A 17,564-nucleotide genomic window follows, 5' to 3' on the forward strand; every position below is an offset into this window, starting at 1 on the left:
AGTCAGGAGTGTACCAAACCACAATGTCTTTATGTGAAGGGAATGAAAGAAGCTGAAAGAGCTTGAAGTGAAAATGCCAGCTTTAAAATGTCGGGAGAGGATTATGCAAACGTGAGCCCCAGTACGTTTGCTCATTATTAGATATGCCAATTAGACTAATTAAATGAGATGAAAGTATTGTGAAATTCTTTATCATGGAGGTGTAATGCATGAGTCAGAAATATTGGAGAACCATGCACATACCATTTTGAAAAGTGATGCTTTGATTTTGTAGGCAAGAAAACTTTTGTCAATAGAAAGACTGGAACACCTAAAAACTCAGCTGGATCCCACAGCCCAGTCTGATGTCATAGAGCAACTTGAGGAAATGATTACAAAGCTTGAACCATTTGACTCTGCATGTAGCAGCCGGAGAAGCAGCATTTCATCGCATGTAAGTGCTTTATAAAACCCCTGACCCTACCTTTTGCATATTTAAGTTAAATGTAATCCATGAAAAAGTCCAGTTGCCTCCATTTTCAGAATGTGGGAACCGCTGTACCTGTTTTGCATTGTGAACTTACTCTAAATTCTATCTATCTATTCTGCCATTGAGTAGTTGAATCTAGTAATATCCCCATGTTGAAAGTTTTACTTTTGATATTTTACCATAGGCAGTGCCAGAAACCCCCTAAGGACTTTGACCGCAAGCTAACAATGCATATGTGTGTGACCGCCATGCATAGCTGTCCAGTTTCGCTGGTCAATGTTTTGTGTGCTGTTGTACTTCAGGTTTTTTGCTAAGAAATCTGGGTTTTGTGGACCTGTTGTATGATGGAATAAACAAGAGACACATTCTCAGAATTCACTAAAAAAAAAATCTGGACCGGAGAAGCACATCACGCATGAACCTGGGAAACGAGGCTGGGCTGTGTGTTGGTTCGAAGAAACCAGTGGTTCAACAGAATTGGAAGCTCCTTGGCATCGGCAGTCATCAACTAAATCAATAGTCAAGATGGCTTTGGAAGAGCAAGATTGTATTTAGTTTATTCCCCAATAGGAGATTGCATGTTTTAAAAAAATGTTTCCCATTTACCTCATGTCCACCCCAGACCAGTTTGTTTTTAAGGAAAGAGTTGGAGGCCTATCTCTGCCGTAGGTAATTTCTTTATGTTTCACCCTTCTTATAGATGCCCTGTGCTATGACTCCTTGAAGTGCTTAATAAAGATAAAATCAGTCAATTAAGAGGTCCAGGCTTTAGAAAATAAATGCCTTTGCTTATGGTGTTTTCTGTTAACATCTTGGGTTTGTTTAGGAATGGGTATGGGGACAGGACACCTTTTTGTTTCTGCTGTATTTGTCAGACATTTTGTTTTACATGATGAGTACAACGTGTGTCATTCATATTTTCCAGCACGATCCAGAGGCTGAGGGGTGTGTTCCTTGTTCCAAGTTCAAATTAGGAGTATTGTACATTCAAGAGTTACTATCATCGGTGCTCTAGGTAGTGACTTAAATTTTGGCATTTGGCAGCCTCTTTTGTTTGGAATTGAGAAGGGCTACGACAACACAGAGTCGGGGGACGGAGTAAGCAAAGTGGGAAAAATTCTCAGACTCTGACATTTAAAAGTCAAGACTTCTCAATCAATGTACCAAATGCCATTTTGTCAGTGCTGAAAAGATCAAAGTCAACAGTGCACCAGATATTCATCGACCTTCAAGAGTTAATTGATTTTATTTAGTTTTTAACTTGTTTAATCATCTGCGATTAAAAAGGAAGGCAAAATGAAATCTACCTTCCATCATGTAGTCAAATGACAACGGGCAAAAGTGAACTCAGGGGCTTGATCCAACTTTAAAATTTGACTGAGTCCAAACTTAACACAATTCAGTGAGACCTTACGGCATATGAGATACTTTTTAAAGGGGCATAAAGGCCAAGAAAAAGTGAGAGGATGATGTAAGATAGTCACTCCAGTGCCATCCCCACTTTATACCCATAAAACAAATGAAGCAGATAAGACTCATGGCGATGCTATGGCAGTCAGGTCATGAAGAACATTATTTCGATAGGTTTATAGGAGAAACACATTTGGGAACATTTACATGCAGACTCGCCTGAATCACAGATAGACACTTGCTCATGTAATAACAAACAAAGATAATGTGTGTTCGTATAATGCAGTGTCCAAAAGAGGTACCTTCAGGGTTCAGATGGAGCTAGAGGACAAGGGAGCATGTTTTTTATTAGAAAAACATCAATTGCAAACGAGGAGTCCGTATATGTTTATGCTTTCAAATGTCATGCATCAGGGTAGAAAGGTCTTTAAAACCCCCAGCTACCAACAAGGCAGGTACACCTAGAATCAAGAAGAAATACAGGGCCTCGTCACAAAAGTCATGTTGCAATAATGACATCAATAAGAAGGCCTAAGAACCTAGGTGCAACTAATTTACCTCACCAGAAAATGGAAGCAAACTCTTAGATGCAGTGAGTAAAAAGTTGAATAGGGCAACTGCTTTCTCAGTTGGGAATTTGCACACTTCACAGCACTTTTAAACATATATATGTTTTAGAAAAGGAGATTCAAGAGATATTGCAGCTTCTTCTGGAGAATCATAGAAAATGGGTTAAAGCAGTTATGTTTAAAGATGAAACAATTTCTTGTATATGTTTAGTCCTCCTTGGATGTTGCAGATACTGCAAGCAGGGAACTGAGGACCGGGAGAGTGATTAGAAGCCTTAGTTGGCTAAGCTAAATGGAGAGTAGTTGTTTTGAAAAACAGGTGATGAAACCTGGTTAGAATGTAAGCTGTGATCATACTACTAGAGCAATGGTTTTGCATCCCGGGGTAACCTTTCAAAGGTAGCAGATATTCAAAGGTGGCTTGAAGGCAGACAACCGTCCAATCCTCCACAGCACACTACAATACACTTCTCCCTCCTATCTGCGGCAGCAGTGAAGCACCAGTTGGCAAATTGTGTTTTAATTTGAAGATGTGATTAAGGACAAAATTGGCCAAAAGGATTCTAGCAATCGTACAGAATGGTTATTGTATAAATTTGCTGCAAACCTCACCAAACTTAAAGCAGAAGAAAACCTAGATGGTAACAGATCATCCTAACTTCTATTAGAAGTACTGCAAGAGGAGAAAAATATATCTTTATGCTTGGTATACTTATACCAATATTAAACTTGCGCTTCTTGAACAATTGAGGAATGGCACACAAGTTAAAACAACATTTCAAGAGGTTATTCCTATGAGGGACAGGATTTCATGGAAAATGTACAGGTCAAAGACGCCCATTTTCATGTTGCGGTATACACCAAGCATCAAAAATATCTAAGGTTGAAATATTATAAGTTTAACTTTCTATCCTCATGCCAAGGAACCTTCAGAATATGTTGCTGGTAACAGTGCAACTCAAATGTCAATTGATACTTGTGTCTTCCTAGATAGATGAACAGCTTGTAAAGGAAATGTAATTCATACTATGACAGGACAGTATTAATGCTGTGATTTTGTTGCTCCATCAGTGTGGGTTCATAGTCAATTTGAAAAACTTTTGCCAGTGCAGAAATAGATTCGGCCAAGTTGATGGTAGTGCCATCCCAAAAGAGATTTTTAGCCTTTTAAAATCAAAGTCTCCTATACTATATGTCACAGTCAAAAGTGTTGTAATTATTTGGAATGATCTGATCATGCATTCACGCCGTAACATGAGCTATCTGCACATGAGTCCTGTACAAAAGAATAGTTAACAAATAAAGGGTAGACCGGGAGCTGGGAAGATCTGGTAGATTCCAATTGCAAAATACAGAAAACGCTCACATGGTTATTGGGATAACATTCAGATCATGAGTCCTCATTGTTATATTCATTGGCAGTGGCCTCAGGCACAAGATGGAGAGCACCTGTAGGAAACCTGGAGATTTGGGATTGTTGGGCTCCACAGGTTTCTGTGAAACATGTCAGCTTTTCAGTGTGGAAGGCAGTTTTCCTAGCTCTGACTGGTCAACATGACGTTGGGCAGATCAGAACTATGTTTTTCTAATAGTACAATGTTTGGCATGAAAAGTCAATGTTCAAGTAGAGAGACTCTCATGGATGGGAGTTGGACCATAGACATTTTTTTTGCCAAATATGGCCGTCCTTCCATACAAACAGCCATAAACACAAAATAACAAGATATTGCATCGAGTTAACTACCTCCACTGTCAACAGGAAACACGCTGTTGATGAATTGGCACATATTTGCCTATTCCTCCACCCCCCCAAAGACAATAATTCCATAGACCATTGGCAAAAGCAGAACATCACACACACTCACTAAGCATGTAAAAACGTGGTATATTCATGACACATTGGATTGTACCATCTCTACCTTAAATTATAATGATGCAGCCAGCACAAATTTGCGCCCAAAACTCAGTAACTATTTTGTGACAGCATGGCTCTCAAAGTTATAGAATTTGGTCACGTAGACTTACCAGTCAAGTACATGAATGTCTTTAGAGATAAAAGAAAACCTACTATGGGTATTTGTTAGGCAGCAAAATGGAAACAGTTGCTTCATGCTGTTATTCTAACTCGTGTCAAGCACATCTTAATTAAAAAATTATTGTTGAATACCTTATGAGTTTACTGTACAGTAAATTGAGGCTCCCATCATTGGCTGTTTTATACATTCAGTTACTTACTGGGAAGAGCAATTGCCATTGAAAACAAATTAAACACAACTGTAGGCTGCAAGTAGCCCATCTACCTCTTTTTATGATCCGAAGTCCAGCCAATCAGGTACAGAAGCCCACCATTCCAACCCTCTGTCGGGTTTTCTACTGCAAGTGCATCATGCAAAAGGGAACCCTGTGTGTTCTGCTCATTTTCATCAGATTGACTCCTTTTGGACGTCTTTCATAAATGTGCTCCTTTTCCCATCTCAGATACAGAAGCTAAGCAGTGTCTGTCTGCTCCATTCTGTAGTTGGAGGAGGAGGTATAATGTTGGGACTAAGAACATGGCTGAGGCTTCATGTTTAAGATCATTTTTTAAGCCATATAAAATGTATGGAGCAAGGAAGGTCTTTGGGGAAGATTCGCATCAAAATATATATTTCTTCATTGAATAGTCTTCAATGATAGAATATTCTCCACCGTGTTCCGCAGACCTCCGATCACCTTTTGCATAGTTTTCTTCCATGAAAAGCAGCAGAGGCTTTGCACATTGATGTAATAATAAGAACATTGAGTAGACTGTATTTTAGCATCTTAAAATGCAAGGCCATCTAATTACAATGTATATATGAAGGTTAAAAAGTAGTCATATAAGCCTACATTGCATGTGAAGGGAGACAAAACTAAGATTGTCTCTTTAAAATCTGAGAGAGAATCCTTCCCACAGTGGCTTGTACTAGCAGTTTGCCTCCTAGAGCAAGTCATTTTTTTTTCTTTGTTTTTCTGGCTCATAAAAGAAGGATCACTGAACACATGTGAGGCATTGAAACCTCAAAACAAAACCCTCTTTTTCAGTCCGGAAATCATTTTTCCCTGTTTACTCGATGTATTACTTCATCTATCATCTAGTTTACCAGTTCGAAACTGAGTCTGAATAGGCTTTTTAGTCACATTGCCTTCACTTTTTATAAAATGCCCCAGGAAAAAGGCAATTACTGTGCAGTCTGCCTACCCCCAGCACACTCTGTCAAGAGCTGTGACATTTGTCTTTCAGAACTCTCAAAGACAGAGAAGGCATTAGATTGAAAGGCAAGGTTAAAAACACACAAGCAGAAAACCAGGAAAACCATCCCAGCCTACTGCAACACGCCTGCCTCCTCCAAGCAAGGACTCCTAGAGAGTGAGATCCAGAGAGAGTAAATTTGGTTAAAAAGAAAGACGCCATCATCATTTTCAACATCCTAGTAAAACGACACCTCCAACGTCTAGTGTATCAGTGCCGAAATGCTCACAGTTAAAGAAGAGGTCTCTGACCACCCCATGTAAATTCCATTATTATTTGAAGTAGTCGAGGCACTCTAGGTCAGAGTCAGCGAAAACATCTGCGTTGATGTCAACGCATCATTCTCCTTGATGGTCATATCTCCAACAGTGGCATGGTCTCTTTCATGGCGTCATGTCCAATAATGACGGAACCTTCAGGCTCAATGGTGACTCCATCAGCAACACCGTTGAAAGGACCAAGATTAATGTCAACCACTTCATCAACATCAAAGAGCCAAAAACACGTTCAGTCTCCACCTGAGTCTTCTACAGTCTGGCCCTATCAGCATCTTCTGCTTATTCTCAGTGCCTGCACTCAGACCATCTCTGGCTAGGCAGACACAGTTCTCATCAAGTAAAAGACAAAAAGAGGAGATTTATACTCCGTTTCACCGTTGAAGAAGGACTACATCTCCTGATCCGGCTCCTTTACCTCATCGTCCTATCCAACTGATCATACTCTTTGAGGATCCTATTCAAACTCCTTCTTCTTCTTCCATGACTTCTAGAGTTTTCTCCTCCAAGAAAATTGTCAAAAGTGATTTCCATGTCACTGATAAAGAGGTGGAAACCTCCCCCTCCACAAGAATTTATACATTTCAAATCTTAAGTCAGAAGCTGAACAAGGTCACACACTATATTCTTGATCCCCTAACTCTGCTACTGATGTATCTCACACATCCTACACACCCTACATCTCCAACAAGAACATCACCAGTGGATGACATACTAACTTTCCAAGAAGCACTTGCAAATCATGGCTTAGATGCGGGCGCAGTGATGGCACACCAAAAGCAAGTCTGTCTAAGCCTGAACTGAACCACATAAACCTGTCACCCACATGCACTTTCTCTGGGGTATTAATTTATAGAAACCCCCTAGGACCCTACTTTAAGTTTGAGGCCTTCCCAGGTTTGATGGCCATTCCTGCAATTGAAAAGACGAATATTACCCTTCTTGGAGACTTCAATGTTCAACTAGCTTGTGGCAGGGATAATACATGACCTGGACGCCATTCAGCTAAGGCAAAGAGTAGAAGGTCCAACACATGACAGAGGACACCTCCTTTACCCGGGACACAATGACCATATAATCATAGTAAAGAAAAACGCCCTATGGCATAGACAGACCATTTTTTAATTATTTTACGGACAATAATGCGGCCACGACTGAGGGAATGGGATTCTCTCCAAATCACAGTACAAAAACTGCCCCCTCACAGTCATGGATGACCTAAAAATGCTGCTGGACCAGGGAGGAACAGCTGCGATTATTTACCTGAACCGAAGAGCAGCGTTCGACACGGTCGATCTTGAGATTCTCATACACGGAATGGGTGAAGCCGGAATAAAGGACATTGCTCCTAATTGGCTCACCTTCTTGAAGGACAGATCATTCCAAATTTAGGAGAACTCGTCCTACTCTGACATCCTTCCCTCGAAGTGTAGGGTCCCGCTGGGCTTTGCCCTCTGCCCCATATTTTTTATATCGAGCCTAGAGTCAGAGTGCATGCGCTGCTCTGGGAGACTTGTTGTAGAGGAGTAGGTAATACAATCCCCGCCCACTCTCCGCCCATATTTGCCATTGGCTTGTGACATTGTCCTTCCTAAATGCTTGCTTCTGATTCATAAATAGGCTTGTTAGTCCCTCCTTAGTATAGCCTCCTCTTCATTTGTCACCTCCCATGGCTGGCCCTTTTACTTCGGTTGAAACATGGTACCTGTTATTTATTCTTTAAGCACTGTTTTGTTTATCGTGTTTCTCTTTCTGCAGGCATGACGTGCCTTCCCTACATTCCTTCCTTGGTGCCTTCATTATAACTCTGAAGTCCCTCCCGCCCTAAGTCCCTCCCGCCTTCCGTGCCTTCTGTACCACCACTCCCCCGCGCCTTCTTTACCCAGCACGCCCTCCCGTTGTCCATGCCTTCTTAAAATCCAGTTGTCCGTTCCTTCTTTAACACCCCTCCACGCCCTCCCTCCTATTGTCCGTGCCTTCTTAAACAAGCCCCCACACCACTCCCTCCATCCCGATGTCCGTGATGCCTACCTTTTCTAATGCAATAGGTCTCGCATTTACGTGAATTTAAGCAATTGGCATTGAAAATGGCATTGCCTATTATTTAAGTTTTTAAAACATAAATAAAACGCATTGTGATTTACAATGCCAATAGTTAAAACTCGAACTCGCGTAAATGCGAGACCTATTGCATTGCAAATGCTTGTTAACCTGTGCAAGCACCCACTAGTGGATATTCTTAAGAGCTTTGGGCTATCGATTGTCTCATACACTGACGAAACATAACTGGTCGGCTACCTTTCTCCGGGGAAAGGTTCACAGCACCGTCAGTTGTGTCCCTTCTTGGAAATTGTGTCCAAGTGGATGGCAAATTGCTGTTTAAAACTGAACAGGAAAAAGACGGAGCTGAAGGTTCTGGGGAACAAAAGCAAAAAGAACAATTGATGGACAGAATGCTGATCAATGTCCATCGTTTTTTTGCTCCCCATGCCATTCCAGTTTAAACGCAGCCATCTGCAAATCAGTCTTGACCCTGTTCCCCATGGGAACAGTCCTGCCCGAACTACTAGGTCAGGTCCTCCCTGGACCGGAAACAAGCATCCTGGGAGCTAGCTTGACTCCAGTGGCATGGAGATTTCGGGACCACGCCGGGGCATACCTGTCCCTCTCTGGCTGACAAATGCAAAAAGAATAATTGATGGACAGAATGCTCATCAAAGTCAAACATTCACCCCAGTACTGAGATCTGTGCCTAATCTTATGTTTTTTTGCTCCCCATGCCATTCCAGTTTAAACCCAGCCATATGCAAATCAGTCTTGACCCTGTTCCCCTTGGCAACAGTCCCGCCCGAACTGCCAGGCCTGGGGAACATACCTGATCTCCAACCATCTATAGAATGGCCAGAGTGTCTGGGCAATCCACCTACTCCCTCCTCCCCCATAAAATGCCTCAGGATGTGACTTGACAAGTCCCTCTCCATAAATGCACAGGGAAAAAACTTGCGTCAAGTTTCTTTGGCACCCTCGGACCTTTCCACAAAATCATAGACATCCTTCCGAGTGTGTTCAGAATAGTGGTCCAATCCCTTGTTCTCTCCGGGTTGGACTACGGGAAGTCCCTATATATATATAGGCTCCCCCAAATATGTCATCAAAAGGCTCCAGGTCATCCAAAACGCGGCAACTGGCTTCCCATTCAGGAAAGAATAACATTTAAGACTCTTCATCTAGCACATAGAGGTCTTAATTCCAAAGGATCCTCCATGATCAAGGTACTTGTGACTCCCTACAACCCCAGCAGGGCACTGTGATCCTCTATGAGCCGACTCCTGAAGGCAAATATAATTCACAGGGCCAGATGGGGTAGTAGGTCCTTTTAATTTCTTATTCCCAAACTCTGAAACACACTGCCCATAGAATTAAGATGCTTAGACATCGAGCCTTGGTTCAGAGGAACGCTTAAAGCTTGACTCTACCATTACACTAAAACTTCTTTACTTATGTCCAGACCTGATTCGAAGCAATGGCATGACTCAGCTAGCGCTGGGAAGCCTTAGGGTAGCCACGCGCTTTAGAAGTTCACATAACATAGCGTAGCAAGAGCAGCTGCTAACCTCAATATCCTACTACAGACTCCTCAGCTATCTGTTTCTGTGATAGTTGAGGCTCTATACCCGGGAGTATCACCAAAGCCGCCGTTTCCGCTAGCACAAGGCATTCTAGAAATAAGAAATGAAAATTTTTGGCTACAGCAAAAGCAGTCACCCCCCACCTAATGGAAAAGTATGTGAACCTCAACAAATCCTGAACTTTTTAAAGACTGACCTGAAACCAGCCAGTCATTGTGACAGCAGTCTGGCAAAAACGTGCATCAGCCCCTGAAACGTTTGCTCCCCTAGGGAAGAACAAACAATGTGATTCCGCCCATAAAAAAATGTGTGGTGCAGCGTCTGCCCATTAGAAAAATTCCAGCCCAGTGGTGCTGCTCAGAAGATACCAGCAAGAACTATAGGATGGCATGCAGTCTTTAATAGCAGAATTTCCTAAACATCAGCAACAAGAGTTGGGGTTGGGGTTGGGGTGGCACAATTCATGCAGCAGCCCTTAGGGACTCTCTTTAGTTCCTCAAACACTAGGTACCGGGGAACCATTTGCTAAGGACTTAAAGAGGGTTTTAAAGGTTTTGCCAATTGGGGGAACAATTTCACAGTTTAGAGAAAGAGCTCTGGCACTGGGGATCTGGTTAGCAGGAACACACACTGCACGTTCAGTAAAAATCATATAATCTACCAGAAAAAAAGTGGGGGTGACCATGTCAAAAAGGGGCCCTTTCCTACAAACAGGCAACATGGCAGCTCTATATAAAAAATATAAACAACTGAGTGTTTTTTCAAAAGAACGTTTTCTGTAGGGCAGCTTGTGCCAGGCCTGCAGAATACATTGAGAGAGAACATTTAGACTGGTACGAAAGGGAGCTGAACACAAGACTAATAGAGTTGGTATTCCCGATCAGGGCACGAAAAATCATTAAAAATGCACTAGACCTCTAGGTCTAGTAACCTACAAAATCTCCTCGACCTAACTGAAATGCACTTGACCTCTGACTTTGAAAGATGAGCAAATGTGACAAGTTAACAAGATTTAAAAGCATTTTTATTGCTCATTTACTTTGTGAGCAATACATATGCCTTTACATCTTGCTGTCTTGTCACATTTCCTCTGCTTTCAGAGGTCAAGTGTCAGTTTGTATTCCTACTCGCCAGAAAGGGCGAGTAGAACCTAAAAATAGCTGGTCCTGAATTAATCTGACTCGCAAATGCGAGAAGTCAAGTGAATTTTTTGAGTCCTGCCGAGGTAATTGACGCCTCCTCTGGATCTATTGCTACACCAGATGTACCAAATGCCAAGGTTAGTCAAGCAGGTGGCGGTTTTCCAGGATTCAGGGCGAAGTACTTTGGATTTCTTGGTCAAGGCTATTTGGGTATGCTTTTCCCCTTATGCTTTTCCCCTGATACTGTGGGGTTTTCCGGAAGTTGGGAAGAAGAACTGTTTGCAGGTGCTAATCTCCAAGCATGGGTGTGCAGATTTGGTACAGGGGGACATGGAATCTATCCATAGAACCACCAGTAAATATCAACCCAATCCTGTAACTTCCCAAGAATCAAGGTCAGATGTGACATCACAATCCAGACTCACTGCACCTGGCTGCTGCGGACCTAAAGTACAGTCCCTCAACATTGCAACAGACTGTAAATAAGATTTTTCAAATTACCAAACCCAAATTCAACCAGGGAATTGTTAAACGGTAAAGGGGGAGACATAGCATTTTGTTTTCCACTCTAATAGTCGCATGCTTCATCATTAAAAGGGATACCGAAGTGTTTTGAGGTATTTTTATCTTCTAGAAGACCCCCACATGTAACTATCTCACTTTGCTTCCTTGAAAATGGTCAAGTCCATCCCAGTTTGTATCGACCAGGATGCGACCCTATAATGAAGCATGGCATCATCGTCAGTGGGAGGATGAAGGCAGCAAGCGCAACTGTAGCCTACCCTTGACAAATGTGGGACTACAGGGTGTCACCCCTTCTCTTCCCCAGGTTAACAGTGAGTATCTTAGAGAAAATAACCAAGTTAGATCTCCCTGTTTTCCAGTAATTGTGTCTTTATTACCCGAATACCAGGATTGAGCACAGTGACATCGCATATCTAATATGTTTACACATTGGCATTACCTATTTGAAAAAAGCCAGACTTGTATACGTCCTGAAGAAATCTGTGAATCCATAGGGCTCTTCAACAACGCCTGAACGTGTAGACCAACTCAGATGGAAAGGTGCTAATAGCCCTTATCCATTGTTGATAAAATGGTTAAAAAAAAGCCATGATGTTCCCATAGTGTGCTTTGCAAGTATTGGTTAACATAACATTATGTACTTTGTGACTCGCCGTGTAAACATTCGCCATCCTTGCCATTTGGAAGGTAATGGGGCTTGATAGAGCCCCCGTCACCCCTTACTATTCTCAAGAAATTTTATCAGTACTTTGTGACAACAGTTGAGATCGGGGGTGCAGGGATCAGAAAACAAACCTGATATACTTGTCTACTCTCATGGTGCTCCTTTTCCTGCATTAAACACAGAAACCAGCAATTGGTGAATGTGATTAATTATAATAGAATTTGCAATCTGTGGTTCTTTGAAGCAACGTGTTGTATTTTCATTTGAAAAACAGTTTTTGATGTTTCCGGCACCCTTTTTGTGATAAGAATAATAAGAGAAAAAAAGAGATATTTCATTTCTTCTCAAAGTTTGCTGTTACCTCAATATTTAATCTTTGGCATGGATATCAGGAAATCCGGTGACATCTTTGTTTACAAAACTACATGCATTATTATATTTTGACTCCATGTTTTTTCCCCAGGAAAGCTTCAATGTATTGGATTCTGGCATTTACAGAGTGATTAGTCGAAGATGCAGTCAATCAGATGAGGACTCTGGCTCCTTGCACAGCCAAAATATGTCAGATGATGAGCGGCTTAAAGACGTTTCCTCACATCCTGAAGACGAACAGGCAGAAATGGGTAAGGACGAACATTGAAGGAAGGGTCTGACTGAGGAACACATTTATTTAGAGGTTTAAAATGGCGATTCAGGTTTTTTCAGCCACGTAAGAGCATTTGCATATCTGAATGGGAAGAGATTAGAAAGTGGGTGCTAGAAGGATTGGGGGGTCATAGTAAAATCATGGGCACCCGCATTGTGGGAAGCGTTTAAAACTGTTATACGTGGTCAGTCTTTATCCCTTATCGTTGCTGCTAAAAAGGCTGCCACTGAGGAGATTGTGCGCATGGAATCCGAGGTCGCTGACTTGGAGTACGATCTCCGACTTGGTGTATCCGGCGCCAAGTTACATTCCCTTGCTTTGAAACAAGCGGACTATAAGGCTCTTGTTACGGATGCGGCGAAAGTGATGTATAGGGAGCAGCAGGGACGACTGTATGATGTGGGTGATAAGGCCGGTAAGTTGCTAGCGTGGTTGGATAAGAAGGAGAGAGTGAATCGTGTGGTCCCCGTTGTTGCGAGGCTTGATGGTGAGTGTGTTACTGACCCGGTTGGGATTTTCAGTGCTTTGCGGATCACTTTGAGACTGTGTACACCTCCGTCTGTGACAGGGATGAGGACGACTTTCGCTCGCTGTTGCGAGACATCGCTCTGCCTTGCCTCTCTGACTCTGACAGAAACCTCCTGGACGCCCCGCTCACAGTAGATGAAATCGCAGTGGCTATCCGCTCCCTTCGCTCGGGCAAGGCACTGGGCCCCAATGGTTTGCCCATTGAACTGTACAAGCTGCGACCCGACAAAATGGCGCCCTATTTGCGAGACATGTTTCTCGAGGCCTTGGAGTCTGGCTCCCTCCCTCCTGACCAACGATTTGCTACCATTGTTGTTATTCCCAAAGAGGGTAAGCCTCGGGATCGTTGGACTTCCTATAGACCTATTTCCTTGCTCAACGCTGAACCCAAGATCTTGGCTAAAACGCTAGCTAATCGCTTAGTCACAGTGATCGGGGACCTGATTCATCCAGATCAATCCGGTTTTATCCCGCATCGCAACACTGCTTTAAACTTGTGTAGACTCCACGGGGTTCTCGCGAGAGCTGAGACGCTTACTGAACCGGCCATTTTGGCTTCTCTCGACGCTACCATGGCCTTCGACACTATCGAGTGTCCCTACCTCTGGGCGGCCCTCTCGAAATTCGGGTTTGGGCCGGGCTACATAGCCTGGGTGAAGCTTCTTTATGAGAGTCCCCTGGCCCAGGTGGTTGTTAACGGACGAGTGTCTTGCGTTTTTGAGCTTGGCCGGGGCACCCGACAGGGCTGTCCGCTGTCTCCTTTGCTTTTTGCTCTCGCTCTTGAACCACTGGCGGAGTGGCTCCGTTGGGAACCCTCTATGCGGGGCATCCGTTGGTCCCCTGACTTTGAGGATCGAGTCTCGCTATATGCGGACGACATCCTCCTATATCTCACCTCCCCAAAAAAGTCCCTCAATGTGCTCTTTGATGTTCTTGCTTCCTTCGGTAGGAACTCCGGTCTTGTTATTAATTGGGCTAAATCCTGCGTTTACGTTTTGGCTGGAGATCTCCCTCCACTGCCGCATAGATTTCCGATTCAAGTAACGGAGACCGGTTTCAAGTACTTGGGGATTTATGTTTCTTTGGACCCCTCCAGGCGCTATGAGCTTAACTTGTTACCCCCTCTTCAGCGGCTTAAACTTGATGTGGCTCGCTGGCGTAAGTTGCTGCTATCGCCCCTCGGTAGAGCGGCGCTTTTTAAAATGATGTCATTGCCCCGCTTTCTGTACGCACTTCAGAACTCCTTTGATCCGATTGCCTCCGGATATTTTCGTGAAGTGGAAAGCCTACAGAGGCAACTTGTCTGGGATGGACGTGCCCGTATCGCCCTTTCCAAAGTCACACTTCCGTGGTACGATGGCGGTGTAGCCCTCCCAGACATCAGACGTTACTATTGGGCGTCTCAGCTCAGTGCCATTAATCATGCCACTTACGCACCGGGCCCTGCCCCGGCTTTTTCCATGGATAGATTTATCCTGCCAGGGGGGACCTTTAGCAGAGCGTTGTACTCCAGAGTTCGCCGCGGAGTGCTGACTGGTCCCACCAAGATTGCAGTGAGAGTGTGGCGAGATGCGACTGCGGCCTTGGGCTGGTGTGGTAGATTTACCCAGGCCACCCCCTTGTATGATTCGGAATGCTTGGGCCAGCTGTGGAGAACGAAAGGCTTTGATAAATGGGACATGATTGGTATTAGTAGGGTGGGCGATTTGTGGTCGAAGGGTAGTGTTAAGACGTTTGATGTGCTGCGGGTGGAATATGGGCTTGGTGACACTGAATTCTTTCGTTATGCCCAAATCCGCCACACTTTGTTGTCTGTGTTTGCAGCGGGAACCGATATTCCCGAGTCTTCCCCCTTGGAGGACCGCATTTTGGATGGTCACGTGCCCGACAGCACGATCTCCCTGATTTATAAGAAACTCATTAACTGCAGAGCTGACTTGTTGATCAGCCTCCGAGCTGCATGGTGTGCTGATGGCCTTGAATTGGATGATGAGGGATGGCAATCGGCTTTGTCCTCGCCTAAGGAGGTCGCCATCCCTGCTCGCTTGCGGTTCGTTCAACTAAAGATCCTTCACAGAGTGTATATCACGGGGCCCTGCTTGGTTCGAATGGGGTTTTCCTTGGATGGGTTATGCAAGCGTGGCTGTGGTATGTCTGGTTCCTTTCTTCACATACTGTGGGAATGCCCGGAGATTGTTAGGTTCTGGACTCGAGTGCATGACGTTATGAGAAGTGTCACAGGTGTGTCCCTGCTGCCCGAGGCCAGGCGTTGTCTGTTGAATGTTTGGGAGCCTAACGACTACAGTTCAGCTCAAATCACGTGGGCGACCCTTGGTAACATGGTCGCTAAGAGGGACATTGCCCAGCTCTGGGGTTCGCATAGACCACCTACCCTGTCCACATGGAAAGACAACATGGACTGGTGTATGTTCCGGGAGAAGATGGTGTACCTTTCCCGGGAACATACCAAGAAATGGGGTCGAATTTGGTCCCAATGGTATGCGTATCGGGGCAACATATGTGCCCCCCCTCATGATGTCACCATTGATGTGTCTTTGTCCCCCTAATTGACATTCACTCGTTCACTGATGATATTTCTGTTGCTTGTCTCCTTGCCTGCCCCTACCTCCGCCTTACCCGATTGCATTGTATTGGTTTTACCTTTGAGCTCTGCCCGCACGGACCCATAACAATGTGTTAATATGAAAAAAAAAATCATGGGCACCCAAGCAAGACTCTGCTGTGGCTTTGTGCATGCAGTGTTGAAGAGATAAACTCTAAACCCTCTATTAATGTAGAATTAGATTGAATCCATGCATTGTGTTTACAAATGTTATTAACTTGGTCGGATGTAGTAACTTCTTCAAAGCTGTCGAAATGATTATATTACAAAAATAGTACTAAGAAAAACAAGTTAAAATTTTTGGAGATCATAACAAAGAAAAAGAATTAGCAAAGTGTTCCTAAACTTGTATTTGGATTATGCCACACAACTGTCGTGAAATAACCATTAATTAACAAAAGATTCTGTAATGGAATAACTTATTAGGATGAAAGAGAACAATGGACAAAAAAAGAGGGAAGCAGGATAAATATAAAAGCTTTATGAAAGTATATAGCTGGGAACAAATAGAAAGAAGGATAAATAAAATCTGTTGAAGGGAAAGAAGAAACTGTATAAATGGTTGGCTTAAGTATTCAAGGTTGTTCAAAAACGTCATCTGGACTACTTGAAGACTGAGTTCAAGTAGGTTTTCTTACTAAAAATGGTTAATTAACCAAAGCTATCCATCCTAACTTAGGATCCTATTCACTAATGTCAATTTGGCCATTAACCTAAGTTTTGCATTGTAGGATATTTGTTGATAATTATTAACATTATAAATTGCCCCACCCAGTTCAGGATCATGGAAAATGTCCACAATGCATTAAGGTATGCATTTATATAAATTATTAATAAGTGCAACCGTGAGCCAATAAACTGTGAATTAAAAAGCACAAAACCTTCTATCTGTAGCATAGATATTTCCAAATATCAAATGTTTTTTCACTCCATCTATTTATAGTACTAACAATAGGATGCCAACACTCATAGAAGAAAAAGATAAAACCTCTTTGCAGCATACTGTCAATCTTCTATACCAAATAGCTGAAAAAAGCTTATAGAAATGCAGCTATATATGCACCAAATCTGTAATTCTAAGGAATAAATAAGTAGCTTTTAAGAATATAGCAGCATTTCCTATCCCATCATGCCTTGTACTGCCTTCTGCTGTCGGTCAGCAGGTATTATTTCCAACTTGTGATGTGAGGATCTTATAACACTTCTGGGGCTTCCAACCCCGTTTTTCTTCAGTAAATGTGTTTTTTTGCACCTTTGAAGTTTCACTTGATGAATGTTTTAAGTATTTTCTTACAAGACATTTATTTCTTGTAAGAAACTGGCTCTATATATACTACACTAAAATGAGGTGTAGTGTGTATAGAGTCCAAGTGTCCCCAGAGGTAGGTAGAGGTTAAAGTTAGATAGAACCTTACTGTCTAATAGTGGTAGCTTGGTCGAGTAGTAAGGCAGTCTCAGAGGACAGTGTTAAGCATTTAATGTACACACTCAGTCGGCAAATGAATTCACACACTCAAGAACTGAACTCTAGGCCAACTGTTTTTGTATAAGAATATACTGTTTATTTTTAGAACCAAGCAAGCCTGACACAGATAAGCATTTAATCTTTTTCAGTAATAAGTTACTTGATATATAACAGTTTGAGAATGCAATAGAAATTGTACTTGGTTTGATTTACAGGGGAGCAGTAGTATGCAACACTTAGCAAATACAGTACATTGGAATGGATAGGCTTTTTCAATAAATGCAGGTAAGTTACTTTGACATTACTTTTTCTAACTCAGTGCTGGATGCCTAGATTCAGCACTGGGAC

The 17,564-nt window shown here is 42.9% G+C and overlaps 1 protein-coding gene across 2 annotated transcripts in view; it reads left to right on the top strand.

Annotated features, from left to right (window-relative positions):
- The window catches only part of HPS5 (HPS5 biogenesis of lysosomal organelles complex 2 subunit 2), a 594,029-nt gene that overhangs the window by 286,856 nt on the left and 289,609 nt on the right, over window positions 1-17,564 (top strand). For both annotated transcript variants that reach the window (XM_078681077.1, XM_078681076.1), the window contains exons 11-12: window positions 275-433; window positions 12,418-12,577. In XM_078681077.1, the coding sequence (XP_078537203.1) occupies window positions 275-433; window positions 12,418-12,577 (319 nt within the window). The remainder of the gene's footprint in view (window positions 1-274; window positions 434-12,417; window positions 12,578-17,564) is intronic.

The sequence above is a fragment of the Lissotriton helveticus genome, chromosome 3_1 (genome assembly GCF_964261635.1).
Source record: "Lissotriton helveticus chromosome 3_1, aLisHel1.1, whole genome shotgun sequence".
Lineage (NCBI taxonomy): Eukaryota > Metazoa > Chordata > Amphibia > Caudata > Salamandridae > Lissotriton > Lissotriton helveticus.